The sequence below is a fragment of the Poecilia reticulata genome, linkage group LG13 (genome assembly GCF_000633615.1).
Source record: "Poecilia reticulata strain Guanapo linkage group LG13, Guppy_female_1.0+MT, whole genome shotgun sequence".
NCBI classification, from domain to species: domain Eukaryota; kingdom Metazoa; phylum Chordata; class Actinopteri; order Cyprinodontiformes; family Poeciliidae; genus Poecilia; species Poecilia reticulata.
The window spans coordinates 14,616,859-14,631,848 of NC_024343.1; the positions used below are offsets into that span (position 1 = coordinate 14,616,859).

The window sequence follows — 14,990 nt, forward strand, 5'->3', positions numbered from 1 at the left end:
TTTGTTGAATGACATTGTTTTTATACTTTTATCTTTGTGTGAATCAACAGGCTTTCGTTGCCCGTCACTTTGCTGCCGTTGCATGCAAAGTGACAGGTGTGTTAATAAAAGTATTGTATACGTTTGTACGTCCTGGTACTAAAACTTTATCAGAAACGCCTAATCGCAACGGAACAAAATGAAAATTAACTCACTCCACATTTTTTAAAAGCACATACTGATATGAATAATTTATTAATTCACATTTTACAGCTTACAATGAATTATGACTCCCCCAAAATCATTAAAAATAACCGAAAAAGAAAATCCATCGACCTCCTTATTAAAACAAGACAGCTTTAGTCTCTGATCTTAGAAAAAAAGCACAAAGTTTGTCCACAAACAAAAATTAACTGGTCTCACTTGTACTTTTGGTCTCCATTTCCTTGTGGGTATAAGAAGAAGAAGAATAAGGAGAAGAAGAGGGAGAAGAAGAAGAGACCACAAGCTCTAAATCTGTCTCGTTAAATGCTGGCTCAGTGGGAACGTATTGGCCAAATCTGGACCTGTCCTAGAACAGGACCAACTAAATGTCTCTCTGCTCTGGAACCTCCGTGGTCCTTCGATCACCGAGCGCCGTCTCTGGGGAGGAGGTGAGGGTTCGTATGCTACAAAGAGCAGAGGAGTCCTGCCTTGTTAGAAATCGTCTGTACAGGGGAGGTTAGTGGAAAGCGTAGAGCAGGAGGAGAATGGTGCAGACGCCGATCACAGTGCCGAGGATGAGGGAGTCCCTTCTCTTTCGCAGATTGATTCGCTGGATGAGACTGTTGATAGTTGGGAAACGATCTGAGAGTCAAAACGTCAAAGAAAATATCAAGTGAAAACCCACCGTACTACCAGTGCGTAATATCTCTCGATACATTTGATCAATTCCACTTTTCTGTTAAAACAACAAACAGAAAAAACCAGGCGGTTAAATAGCAGCAGTGATTCTGTGTTCCTGCACACGCAGGCAGACCCGTGTGGAGTGTAAAGGATACTGGCCAGAGTGTTCACCCTGCTGTGTATGGATTTCAGCATGCCCCTCTGTGAGGTCATGTTCTCCTTGGTCGCCATTGCAATGCTGAAGAAAGAGACAAGATAAATGAGCGAGAGGCAATACTGCAACATTTTCATAAAGTGGCATTTTACTGCAAACAACACAAAATTAAATTCCACTGTGAAACTTTTTCTTGAGAGAGATGTAAAGTTTTTTTTTTTCTCATCCCTGATTTAAGGGAATCTTTGACCTACCAACACAGATATTAGATGATTCTGATGTTCTTTTAAGAAATAAAGAATCTAATATCAGCATAATATCAACATATTCTTCCTGGCTTTGCTGCTAAAAACACACTGAAAAGGGGATTTTAAATGAACCGTCTCTGCACTGGATTCACAAAGTAGAATGCAAAAAATACATCCAGGTGCAATGAAACGCAGAACAGTGACACTACTAGGTTGGTAGAGCTTTTTAAAGAGGAGAACACGCACAGAGTCAGAAAATATTTAGTAAAAGTATATGTTGGTGTAGACCAAAATATTCAGATTTATAAAACAATTAACACCAAAAAGCAATTTTTCCCATTCAACCATAATTGGTCAAAGTAATATTGAGGTATATTTAAATCATTTAGCCGATCAACGCTATTTAATGGTCATCGACAAAATGAGCGCATGTATAGGTCAGAGATTGCGTCAGGGAACGCACATTTTCCCATTAAGTTTTTATTTTTAAAAAACACAATCTTTGCATGGAAAGTGCAAAAGTTTCAGGCATATCATAGAAAGGAGACGACAGATCTTTTAGTTTCCACCACACCGGTCAATGGTTAAGGCCGACCGAGCAGCAATTCTCTGATTTAGGTACGATTTCTCAATGGATCTCCAACTTTGGAGTTCCACTGCTATTTTGGGCCTCTCTCGCGCTCAAATCTGGACTTCAGCAAGTTTCAAAGGACGAAAGTGCAACTGAGCAATTGGCAGGAAAAGTTTCAGCCAGAGTCTTTGGCATCTGTTACACACACGAATCAATAGAAGACACTGAGCCAGTCTTTGAATCCTTAACTAATGCATTAGAGTTTGGTGGTCCAGCCTTGACAAATGTTACTTGCAGTTATATTTGTCAGCTGTTATTAATTACTTTGGACATGACTAATGTTTAACATAAATATTTCAGTATTTTCAGGATAAAAATCTACCTCCCCCAACGCAGGAAGACGGATTCATAGAAGATAAGCCCATGACATCACTGCAGTTGTTTACCTGAAATATTTGTTGTAACCGAGTGAGGGGGGGAAAAAAAGCACAGTCAGCATACATTTTCAGTGTGTAGAAGGAGATATGAGTAGGAGTACAGGTGGGCGAGGTCCCGGCCCCCCCTGTGACTGCAGACTGCTGAGGGTACGGTCCGCAGCGTTGGCCTGTTTTAGGGATCGTGTTCTCCTAAGTCAGGAGGAAATGCTTTGCTGACTCCAGCAGCCCTGATCTCTGTGTAAACCACCTCACGAGAATAGAGACTGAGGATAAGGAGACACTGTAGGCAAAGAGTGGAGATCTCTGCCTCAGCTTCACTTTAGGCTAAATCCAAAGAAGAAGAATTGTTGCTCTGCTAAAACCAAAATAAAACTTGGCTTTTTTTAAAAACTATACTGTTCTCTAATGTATGCCAGAGTTATGTTAGTCCGGCCACTAAACAGGTGTTCATACCTAAAGATGAGTCATCAAAATACCAGTGGAAACATGCTACTATGATAAGGGTTTAATTTCTGCAGTGCTAATAATGATTCTGCTCCACTGATTATCAAGAAGGTTTTGAATAACTCTGGACAAGCCTTTTCTTAACTTAAAATACAAACACATTCTCTTTCAAAATTGATACTCCTTTCATTGGTTGTGTTATATTTTGATAGCTGCTGATCTCAATTCTTATCAGAATCAATTGAAAATCATTAAGTTGAATCTGTTAGGCATATGAAATAAATTGGGCTCAACTGTAAATCAGCAAACACAATTTGTCAATTTTACTGAATAAAACAAACATAACTTACCAAATATATCACTAGTAAGAATAGTGTGAGTCCATGGTTCTCATACAGTTGGCTAATATTTATTGCAGTATATTTATTAATACTTTGCCTAGTATTAATATGTTGTCTAGTGATTTTCACTATATTTTGCAAGACAATAAAGTTAGATTGAGATGTTACTACTTAAGGTAGCCATGTCATATAGGCAAGGCTTTTTGAAAACAATCAGGCTAACCCTAGCAGCAAAATATTTTAACCATGCCACGTTAGTCAAAGCTTATGGAAGATGGGAGAGGTTTTGCAAAATACGGGTTCACACATAAGACAGATGCTAAGGCTTACCTTATTGTGTCATCCATCAGCCGGTCTGAGCTGTAGTTTGGAGGCAGAGCAGAGAGAACGACATTGATTAGACATAATTTTTCTAAAGTAAAAATTGGAAATTGGCTATACACGTCATAACATTTCGTTTTAAGTTGAAGTAGCTTTGTGTCTGTGGTCAGAAACTTTGAAGACAAAGTCATTATTACTGGATTTTTACCAGGTTGTGATGTAAACACAGCTGTTATTGGGCAGCCATGACATGATTTCAGTGTCTCACTGCTTCCTGTCTTATACACATGTGAGCGAACATGAAGAGAAAATGAAAGCAGTCGGCAAATGAGATGACCCAAGATTGATTATGTTTTCCCTGTGGATATGAAATAGATGAAAATACTTATGTTTTGTCTCCGTAAAGATCTCTTTTGCCATCGTGCTCATTCAAATGGGATTTTCTGTGGTTTTATCTTTAAGTGGGCTCCACCCGTTTTTACCTCACTAGTTGTGTTTTGCTGCAGTCATTAAACTGTTCATTAGCTTCAAGCTAATTGCCTTTCCCAGCATGATGAATGAACCCACAACAACCACATGCTTTCCTGTCTTTTTCTGCACACCAGCAACAAACTCATGGAAAGATTTTTTTTAAAACTTTTTAAGAAGCATTATGGTCAGAGATTTTTTTTTGTTTTAAGTTCTGAAAACCAACACAGTTCACTGATTGTGAGAGAGAAAAAATGTCACTGTTTGGGACAGGAACGAGAAATGCTAATATGGCACATTTGTCATCAACGCTACGTTGAGCGGGTGGGTTTAAGCCCGCCTGTGATTGTACGCACACAGGCCCAAAACCCTCCAACAGGACGGAAGAAACAATGGAAACAGGATTTTGCAGATGGGCGACCAGAACATCTCAAGCTCACTTGAACCAATTAGAAAATAACTTTCAGCTAATCACAAACCAATTATTACAAACATTTGTCCAATATCTTACTGGAAAATGCAACTCAACTGATCATAATGGACTGTTTGCTTTCAGTGCATTAACAAAGGCTGCCATTTAGAGTGTTTACATCCTTTTTCAAAACTGAAATGTGTTGGTTTTTTGCCAATATATGTGGAGCACAGACTCCACCAAACGTTTTGCAAAGTCTGTTTGGAAGTGAAGTCAGAGTGTTGGGATTGTGATGTGATGCGCTTTCTTTCGTAATTATCATCATCAGCCATTGCTTACATCCATATTTACTGTGTTCGGCTTCTTTAGGGGCCAGAATTACGATAAATGTCTTAAGTCCATGACATAAAAGTCGGATAAAATGAGACATGACCGGTTGGACACAAGGAGAGAAGATGTAACAGGATCAAGAAAAACCCATATAGAGAAGATTTTTACACCTTCATTGTTTAGTCCCCGACAGTCATGGTAAAAAAAATAAAAAATAAAAAATATATATATATAGATTGAAAGTCTTTAGACGTCAGCTCAGATTGTTTCCCTTCGGTCCCTGTTGAATGTTTACAGCCCTAAACCAATCATGTGTAATTTTATCCTCTTCTTCAATCTCCTTTTCATCCTTCCCATACGGGATGGGTGGTGGCTTAAATGTATAATTTCACAATCAATATCTTGACGTGTCTGATGGGTTAACAAGAAAGGCTGAGTGCCTTCCTTGTGAAAAGGGAGTGTGTTTAGCACAAGATAGGCTTAATGTTATAATGTCCTTTATGTTTTTTCAGACTGCTAATTATACCACAACGTTCACTTTTAGATGTCAATGTAAATTATACTGAAAATTCTGCCAATTATTTTAACCATAATATAAAACAACCCAAACAAATTAAGTCCAAAATATGCAAACCCTGCATGGAAGTCTTAATGCATGCAGGTTCATACTGATACATTCAAATATTCTTTCCTGTTAAATCTATTTAGTTCAATTATTTTTCTTTTTACTAAATGTTTTGTTTTTAAATTACTACATAAGACCAAAAAATGAGCTTACAAAGTACTGTACAGTGTGCAGTATATGGCATTGTTTACACATTGTAAACTCTGTGTAATCAATTCCTAAACATGCTTCATTTTTAAAATGGGTTTGCTGCAATAAATAAATCAAAATTTAATGATATTATATTTAGATTAATAATTGTGTTTAATGCAGATGTACTGCTACTTTCAAATTATCTTCTTCTTTTAAGTCTACATATTACCATCTTCTTCTTGGGCTTCATAGTCTAAAAAACAGAAACTAGTAATTAAGATTAATAATTGTGTTTAATGCAGATTTACTACCATCCTGTGGCTGTTAACACAAAGTTGAGTAAATATTTTACTCTGTATTCTTCATCACTCCCTCAAATCAAGCTAAATAATCTTCTCAAGTGCATATAATGTAATATTTGTGCTTCCCAATATGTACTTATAGGTATTTAAGGGTGTAAATATCTGGAGGAGTGTGTTTATTTAAATCAAGTAAACTCTTTCTCAAATCATGTTTGCACCAAAAGCAAGTCTGTCTAACTTTGATGGGATGTTTCTTCAGTTTTAGGTTTTAAGACCTGGAAACAAAAACTTTGAAAAATAACAGACTTTAACTTCATCGTTTTGTATGAGCTCAAATTGACCAGAAATCCAATCAGTGAGTAAAACTATTGATGGTTTATTTGCTTTTTTGTTCTGAACTTGTGTGCAAGGCAAGGTGTGCCCTGCTGATATTTCATTTTCCTTTCCACACAGGGCGCATCTCACACCTCTCCAACGCAGAGAGAGAGATTTCACAAAGGCACACGCTGTTGACAGTTCTCTATGCCCTGCCAAATAACAGCAAGAAAACACCTGATTTCACCTTCTGCATCATAAGAAACAGAGCTGAACAGTTTCAGGATGCAACGTGAATGAAAAACTGAAATCATCAATGATAGGTTTTGTCATAAAAGCGATGGGTTACTTCTGTATAATTACATTGCAAACGTTGCAATACTACACATGAAACAATCTGAAGCATTTATTTTAAATGAATGTGGATGTATTTTTTAGGCAACACTTAAAACAGAGATATAATGGAAAAACAGAAAGAAATGGTCCAAAATACCATCACGATAACTACGGTCCTTCATAAGTCTGGTTCATTGTTGGAAACCATTTTAAGATGCCCAAAGTTTCCACGCCATCTGGTCATTCAATTATATGCGAATATAAACAACATGGGAATGTCCAACCAGTACTGTTCAGGAAGGAGACGGGCTCCGTGTCCCAGTCCATGAATGAGCTTTCAACAGACGTCTTTATTTTCAGACACAGCACTGCAAAGGTGTGTGTGTGTGTGTGTGTGCGTGCGTGCGCAAGCAAAACGGACTCCGTTACAGCAGTTCTGTCAGGATGACCGGGCCAAAACTCCTGCTTGATATTGCCGGATGTTTGTGGATGGACACACAGAACGTTTAACCAAAGTCATGAAGTTGAAAAGGTGATTCTATAAAATACTCAGGAAATGTACGTAACCTTCCAAGTTTCAGGAAAACAGAAAATAAAGAAAATCCCTGAAGAAATTATTGCTTGTTATTTTGGCATTATCGAATAGAAACAGGAAGGGAAAGAAGGGTTGTGTGTTTGTATAGATAATTTTTTCTACTGGTAAAGCTCCACAAAATCATTTAAATTTGAGCTGCATTGAGTAATCAGCCAGGTAAACTTACTTTCTAAGATGCTCATGCTCCTTTAGAAACAGCTCTGTTCTTCTGTTGTTGACTCCTGAGCCACTCTTATATGTTCTGAAATGACAAATGGCAAAAATGAACACATCTAATTTAACCATGTTTTTGAAAGTGGTGTGTTACAATATTTATCTATTCAACACTGGTGCAAGTATTGTGTAAGATATTGAAAATACTAACAAACCACCATTGTTTTAAAAGGAAAATCACCAAAATTTTTCGGTGGGAAAGATCACCCAAATTTACCAGTGAAGCTTTTTCTAATCGTTCCGATTTTTTTGTAGTGAACTGACTGAATACATCAGAAATTAATCTGATCCACGGACATGAGGCACTGACATAACTAGAGAACAGAGCAACTGAAAGTTTTGATAAGGAAAAATGAAACAGGCAAATGAAATTAGGCAAAATGGAATAAAAACTTGAAACCAGGGTAAGTTGTCAAATTAACGAAGAAGCCGAAACAAGAAGCTGCTCCTGACTCTTTTATTACGAGACCAAACTCTATGCATAAACTCATCTCACTCATTCACTTCTGCTTGATGCAGCTCCTGCCAACAGCTGAAACCCCCCCACTCTCCTGGGTCTCTGTCCATTTAACACAGCCCCACCTTCCTGTTGGGCGAGAACCAGATAAAGAGCACAGAGGGAGGGAGAACTGTGCGCACATATATAACATTAACATCCTACCCCACCCATCTTACAGGAAGCAGACCGAGAATAAATGAGTTTTCTCCATCTCAAGCACAGTGTTGAAAGCCAGTGGCCAAGAACAGATATGTAGCGTATGGAGTGCTGCCTCGGGCTCCAGCTGGCTCCCCCGTCAGCAGGGCTGATGTATTCGTAGGGTTGGAACTGCCAGTACTGACAGCCCGCTGCATCACTCCAGCAAGGCTTTTTAAAAGGGCACCAATGTAAATCACAGACGAGCTGTCATTTTTGCTGCTGACATTTAGAATGAAAGGAGCAGCGGAGGAAATGCTGCTGCTCCACTCTGCGCGGACAGTGGCTGCAGCTATTATGAATGGCACAATGTGAGAATAGGCCTGTATGTCTACATCTGAGGAAATGCTATGCGTTAAACACAAAAGGAATATATTCATAGTTGCTTGGGAGCACTGCACTATGCCTTATTTCTCTTTTAATCAGTATTCATGCTGGTATTTCTGCAGCAAAAACAATCCTCATTGTGGGCAAACCTAAATCACCACCAAGCTCTTTACTGCCCCCTACATGATGCAAAGTTCAGGTGCAGCAGATTTTCCATTTTGTTTTACAGAAAGATCTAACCTCAGCATAGCTTGCAAGTGTAACGAGTTCATGAAAAAAAATTAATATAATGCATAGAATAGCATTAATAAAACTTTTTATGCTGAGGCCCCCTTTAAAGGAATAAAACTGTCGGTTCCGTAAAGACTTAAAACGTTTGTCAAATTTAATTTTAATTCGAGGAAAAACTAAATGTACATTATTTGGTAGCTTTCTTTTCTCTCTAGTCAATAAAATAGCAAGACAGTTTTCTTATAACCGTGTTTTCTCCTAAATAAACAAGCAAGTAGTCCATTTTCACATGAATATCAGATTAGCATCACAATGCCTCAGAAACAAGTAATTAAAAGGCTTAGCTAGTTTGATTGGAAGAACATCATTGCTTCTTTCCTGGACCACTACAAAATCTTAACACACAACACTGCTGGAGAAAATGTCTGAGAAATGTAGCAAATACAGCCTTTCTGGGTTTCAGTATTGAGAAAGATAATCTGTGTTTTTGGGACTAGTATGGGATGTGCTTAAAAAGAAGGATTTGTATTATTTCAAAATTTCATGACATTAAGGCAATGGAAAGAAATTCATTTTCAGCATATTCTCAGAAAAAGAGCTCTAGTTGATTAAAAAGAAAATGTAAACATGACGAAAACGATGACAGGTTGAAAAACACTTCAGTTCATGATGTTCCAGTAGGTTTTATTCAAAGGCAGCTAAAGAGAAATGGATTTTTGTAGCATTTATAGGTTTATTTCAGGTCTGTTTGCCGTTTGCTGCATGAGTTGTGCTTAAACAATCCTATACATCAGACCGCCCCAGAGAAGAAAGTTAAAGCCCAAACCAAGCTCTCATCTTCCTCTGAACAATTTGTGTATCGGTAAGAACGAGTTCCTTTCCGATTTTCCTAACATTCATCCCCACTGCATAAGAATGTTTGGTATTTGTATGTGTTTAAAGGAACTGAGGAAGCTGAATGCCGCTTCTCCACATTATATTCTGGTTCTGGGGATGCAGAGCAGACCCAGGACACCTGAGAGGTCAGGAAGGTTGATACAACAACAAGTTGCAAACATATTGTGGAGTTAAGTCGTTCAGTGATTTATAAATTTACAGAAGTGTTTCAAAGTTTATCTCTGAGCTACAGGGAGTCGTGTAAGGACTTCAGAACAGGGGTGATGTGCTCTATCTTCCTGGTTTTAAGACAGACCAGTGAAATTATTATTTATTATTGTAGTAATTAATGCGACAAAGATAAACACATTAAACCAGCGGTTGGAAAATTGGTTATCTGATAAAAACTTAACATATTTATCTGAAAAACTAATGCCCCAAATATTTTTAAAAAGAATATGCTTTAGCTGCTATATATGTTTAGCGTATATAAGCATTTTGAGAACCAACTCCCTCAGCATTTAATTTAGAAACTCAATAACAGTCTGTAGTCCTGCTGAAAATCTATTATTTGCTATTAGTATCATGCAGAAAAGTTAATCTGGCTACAAAGGCAAACTCACCAAAAAACAAAAAGTATGACACTTTAGATAATAAAAAGAGAGGCGAGTCTCGTATGTTAAAACTAGTTAAAATGTGGAATAAAGTGACCTAATGGCCTTCGGTGGATGTGTGCCTGAATGAGGCTTCCGCAGATGTTTTCATCTTAGATGGAGCGGGATAATTAGGAATCCTGCAGTGCTCACTGTAAGCTTACTGCAGCATCTCACAAATCAATACCGTTTTACAAAAAAAGGCTGTAAGATTCATGGTCTGAAGGGGGTTCCAGCTCGTTTCAATACACTCACTTGCAAATGAGTCAATCTGAAGAAAAGGTGCGCCTTTTCAACGCAAAGCCAAGGAGGCTATGAATCTTCAAAGGTTTCAATACCAAACATTTTCCAAGAGCGAGTCAGGCCGGAGTCTTGGCTCATCTTTCTGTACGGTAAACAAACTCAACAACATCTGAGCTCTGTGAAAAAGAGTTTACTTGCTGACACTCAGGACAAGAGGTACAGATGGATCTGAATGCCAATAATAAAATAGCTATTTGTAATTTAGCTACAATCAAATGTAACTTGCTTTCTTAAAATTGTAAAATGACTTGCAAGGGCCTATGTCTGCGATTCATCTTCCATTGAACCTTGCGTTTGCAATCCATAAATTTATTACCGTTTCCATCCTAATCCCATTTTTATACTGTTGAGTGTTGGCACATATCTCAAGCAGTCACACAATGGACAGATCACCTCTCCATCACTGGGTAACATAGCCACACATGACTAACAACTTGGCCACAGTTACTCATACCGGACGGCAATTTAGTGTCACCAATTAACCTGACCGTTATCTTTTTGGTCAGTGTTATGTGCTTCGGGCACATTATGATGATTTTTGTCTATTTTTTCTTTGCTTTCTCATAGACTTTAGTTGAATGACCTTTTGTTAATATATTTTGGAGTTTGGATAACTTCTTATTTTTGGTAATTTGATTACGTTAATTTGTTGGTCCGCCTATAAATAGGCTGGGTTTCGGCATGTTGAGAGTCTCCGCCTTCCACTCGCTTCCGCTCGCTCCACCACCACAGGGGAAGCGTCTTGACGCAGTGCGCGCACGTCCAGTCGCTGTGGGCCGCAGCTGACGTTTCCATTTTTCTGTTAGCCTTTGTTTGTTTGCTTTTCCATTGTGATTTTGGCCTGGTGGGACCGGTTGTCCTGGATTTGATCTATTGCATTAGGTTCTTTTTTGCTTTAGTCCGGTACTAGTAGGGGCTTCGACGGCCCTGTATAGGGTTGGCCCCCTGTTGTACCGTTTTGTTCTGTTTGATCGGCTCACCAGGTCCAACTCTCTGTTAATACTTTTGGGGTTTTGTTTATCTTTTTTTGGGACATGGGAAACTGAGGGCATTTAACTCTTTTTCTTCACAGAAAATCAGAAGCAACTGAACAAAAGAAAAAAAACAACGTTCAAGAGAGTTTAAGAATAAAAATTTTGTTGAACCCTCATTCTTGTCTCGTGTCCTTGTGCCCTTGGTGGGCGTAACAGTCAGTGAGAGGAAACTAGAGAGAATCCATCCATGCACAAGGAGAACATGCAAATTGCACACAGTTGCTGCAAGGCAGCAGTGGGTATAATGTTCAGGTCTAATTGTTAAGTGTGATATCTGAATGCTAATGCACACAAATAAGGGTTTATGCTCATTTGAATAACAAACCAGTGTACAAATGAAAACGATGTGTAAATGATGAACTGAAATAAACATATGTGCATCCTGTTACAGTCTGAGCTATGAGATGTAAACGGTGAGTGAAACTGCTCATTCATCCATTCCTTCTGTTTGTATGAACCTGAGTGTACTCAGCATCCAAGTTGAATCTAGTTGCCATTATAATTCTGCACTTTCCAAGTCAAATGTAGGTGAATGAACAGAGGATTGAGTACTCACTCAATGTCTTTCCTGACAGATCCTAAAAGATCTTCCCTTTCCCGGATGGCCAGAAAGTTGCCTTTGGTTTTGTGAAATTCGTGAGTGTAATCCTGAACAGAAACAAGTAAAATATCTGTGTAAAAAAACCCAAAAACATCACAGAATATTTCAAATCCAACTAAAATTATACATTATTGCTAATATGAACATGTATAAGGACTTCTATCTCAGTCAGAGCCTGTAGCTGATTAACAAAGGTGAACCCTTTCGTAGACTTTCACTCATGGCTCTGAATATTGTTGAGATTTTAGCATCCTGTCTGAGTTTGGATAAAATCATATTATTAGTAGTTTTATAAGTAGTTCATATGTAACATGCTTATAGTAAACACCGAAACAAAGTTCCTTCTTACAGTGAAGGTTTAATTTATTTGTAGCTGGACTGCTTTGGAAGAAGAAAAACAAATCCAATGGAAACCCTGAACATAAAGATAACAACAAAGAGCAAATGAGAACTTGGTTAACCTGTAGAATATCCCGATGTCTCTGGAGAGTGTGCATGAGTGCAGCATTGAGAGAAGCTGTTCCCGGGGTGTTGGTGTACTCTGCCATCTTGTCGTTCACTCCTGTGAGCTGAAAAAGACATGAAAGGGGATAATCTGGTGAAAAACAAAGAAATTCTGACATAAAGCAGAGTGTATCCAAGACTGAACCTCTTCTTCTCTAAGGTCCCACTGCTAAAGAGGGAAGACTTACTTTTGCCAGCAGCTGTTCAATCTCAACTGACATGGTGTCAAACATCCTGTCCTGGGTTGAGTTATTTAGCAGGGGCGTGGTGTCCGAACTTTAGGTAAACAAGGCATTGAGAGCAGTTAGAAAGTCTACTTATAACAATCTTATTTGTAATATACATTTCAGAGGCATAATTATACAATGACAAACCAAAGATATTCAAAACTGATGATATCAAAGAATTGAGTTATGAGTGATTGAGTGATCATTAGTCCCACCATGTCAATACCACCATGTCAATGGGTCAATTAAAATAAGAATTTATCATTTATTTAAAGAATACCACATTTAAACTGTTAAATTATACTTATACACTCAGTATATCTTGGTGAACTGTTTACATATTTGTGTCAAAAGGCATCCAATAATTTATATATACATGTATCTATGCAACAAGCCTAAATCATCACACATCCAACAGAGTGCTTAAGAGTTGGTGTGTATAATCCTTTATTCATGCAAGAAAAAATATTTTTGAGACTCATTGCCTCATTTACAAGAGGGATCCGTTACGTATCACAAAAAAACAATTATGTGACTTACTAATATTTCTAAATATCAATGCTATACACTGTCAACATGATTTCTGCTGTTGACAGTAGACACAAGAGCTTACAGACAAAACACTTTAATATAATTTATAGAAGTAAATTAGGGACATCAATTTTTTTTGCTTGTTTGTTTGCTTTTACTGTGACATTATATGGTAACTAGGGGCAGCTACTCTTTACCATTAAAATGCAGAAAATAATTAAAATAAATCTGTTTGAAGATACAGTAACTTAAAGATGAGTTCAAACATTCATATACCAGTAAGTTTCTGTTAAAATCAGTAAACAAAATATCTTAACTGAAGAGGTCAAAAGTAGTTTGCCCTGGAGAGGTTTTACTTTCCACCAGTTAGTTGACTGTGCAACTTGGATCATAAGCTGTAACTGCACAAAACAAATAATGAAACTGTACTTGTGACTGTGCATTTGTGAAAGCTTACGTCTCTCCTCGACGTCCATCCCTAGAGCTGCTGTAACTGGTGCACAGTTTACTAAAGGAGACCAATTTCAGGTCAAGTTCATTCTCCAACTGCCTGGCCTGCTTTCTCAGATCTGTAACACGAGAATCAGCGAAACATTTAAAAACAGCTTGATACATTTGCTATGGTTAAAGAATAATTCAGTCATTAAGTGTAGGTATCGACATAATGTGATTATACTGAAATAACTGTTATATCGTTCGTATTTGAAGCCTTGCTAAGAGTCTTGTAAACGCTTTATTGTTTTCTGATTTAGTAAAGCGGGAACATTTGCCCCATTAGATGACAGCCAGTTTTTATTGCATACTAAAGTCAAAGAGCCTGACTAACATTCTTCCAGCTAATTACGTGTAATTTTGTCGTCCGGTTGTTTTCAAATAAACACACCAAACAACACGTGCCTTTGTGTCAAGTTGATAAGCCGTTTAAAGTACCGTCTCCGATTCAACAGCTTAGGGAGAAACACTTACAGTTACATGGCGATATGCGTTAGCTTGTTGGGAGCTAACTAATTGTTGCATGACGTGTACAGGTTTTAATAACACGAGTCTGACGCAGCAAAACGCACATCCTATCTTCTGACATTACCTGGATGCAAATAGATGTTGTTGTGTGAAACATTTATTTTTAAACTAGTCAAAACCGCAGGCTCCTTACCCTCCCAGTAGTTGCTGCTTCCTATCCCTGCCATCTTTGTTTTCCTGGGACGTCACCAACTTCAAGTCAGCAGAGAGGACGTAAGGCGTGGGATTTTGTCGCCCTCAGTACAGACTGTCAGGCATGACGACTATGATAAATTATTGGTAATCTCATATTACTTTTTATAAATTGTGTAGTTTTACATAAAATATATTATATTTATGTTGTGGTTTAGAACACATGAAATTAGGTTAGTGTTTGTGCCAACGGGGTTTTACCAACTATTCGTTAATTGCTTTAGAGAGTTTCATCATTTGAAATCAATATCTTCATATTTTGTTAATATTATGTCTTCTGTCATTCTCAAATACCATATTTAAAAAGCTAAGACAGGATGTGTTGAAAACAATTTAAATTTTTGGGGGCAAAGTATACTACATATTCTACTTCACCAAGTGAAAAATTAAAATAAAGCTAAACCAATGTTCAATGTATGGCTGTTCAGCTCTTTTTGCTAAATTAATTTAGCCCTCTGTTAAAGGAACATTGCCCACCCACCCTTTTTGTAAAATCTGTTTTAAAAAACACAAATAGACACTTCCAGCAGTGCACAATGAAAGGGGGAAATGGCTTAAAGGATTTTTAAAAGGTCTCTGTGGACACACTAGCTATAGCTCCTTAAGCAGTGCCTTAACTCTTGAACTTTTCAAGATTGTTCACATTACAAGAACATGGATTCTATTACCATATTTTGTGATAGAGAAAC

The 14,990-nt window shown here is 37.7% G+C and overlaps 1 protein-coding gene across 1 annotated transcript; it reads right to left on the reverse strand.

Moving 5' to 3' along the window:
• Positions 1–200: 200 nt before the first annotated feature.
• gosr1 (golgi SNAP receptor complex member 1) lies at positions 201–14,350 on the reverse strand. Its single transcript, XM_008425579.2, has 9 exons — positions 14,243–14,350; positions 13,547–13,658; positions 12,520–12,607; positions 12,289–12,396; positions 11,783–11,874; positions 7,062–7,136; positions 3,390–3,419; positions 1,020–1,102; positions 201–825 (listed from the first exon to the last, which is right to left on the reverse strand). Exons 1-9 carry the CDS (start codon positions 14,274–14,276, stop codon positions 701–703), a joined length of 747 nt encoding a protein of 248 aa, XP_008423801.1. The 5' UTR covers positions 14,277–14,350; the 3' UTR covers positions 201–700.
• Between the last annotated feature and the right edge of the window lie 640 nt (positions 14,351–14,990).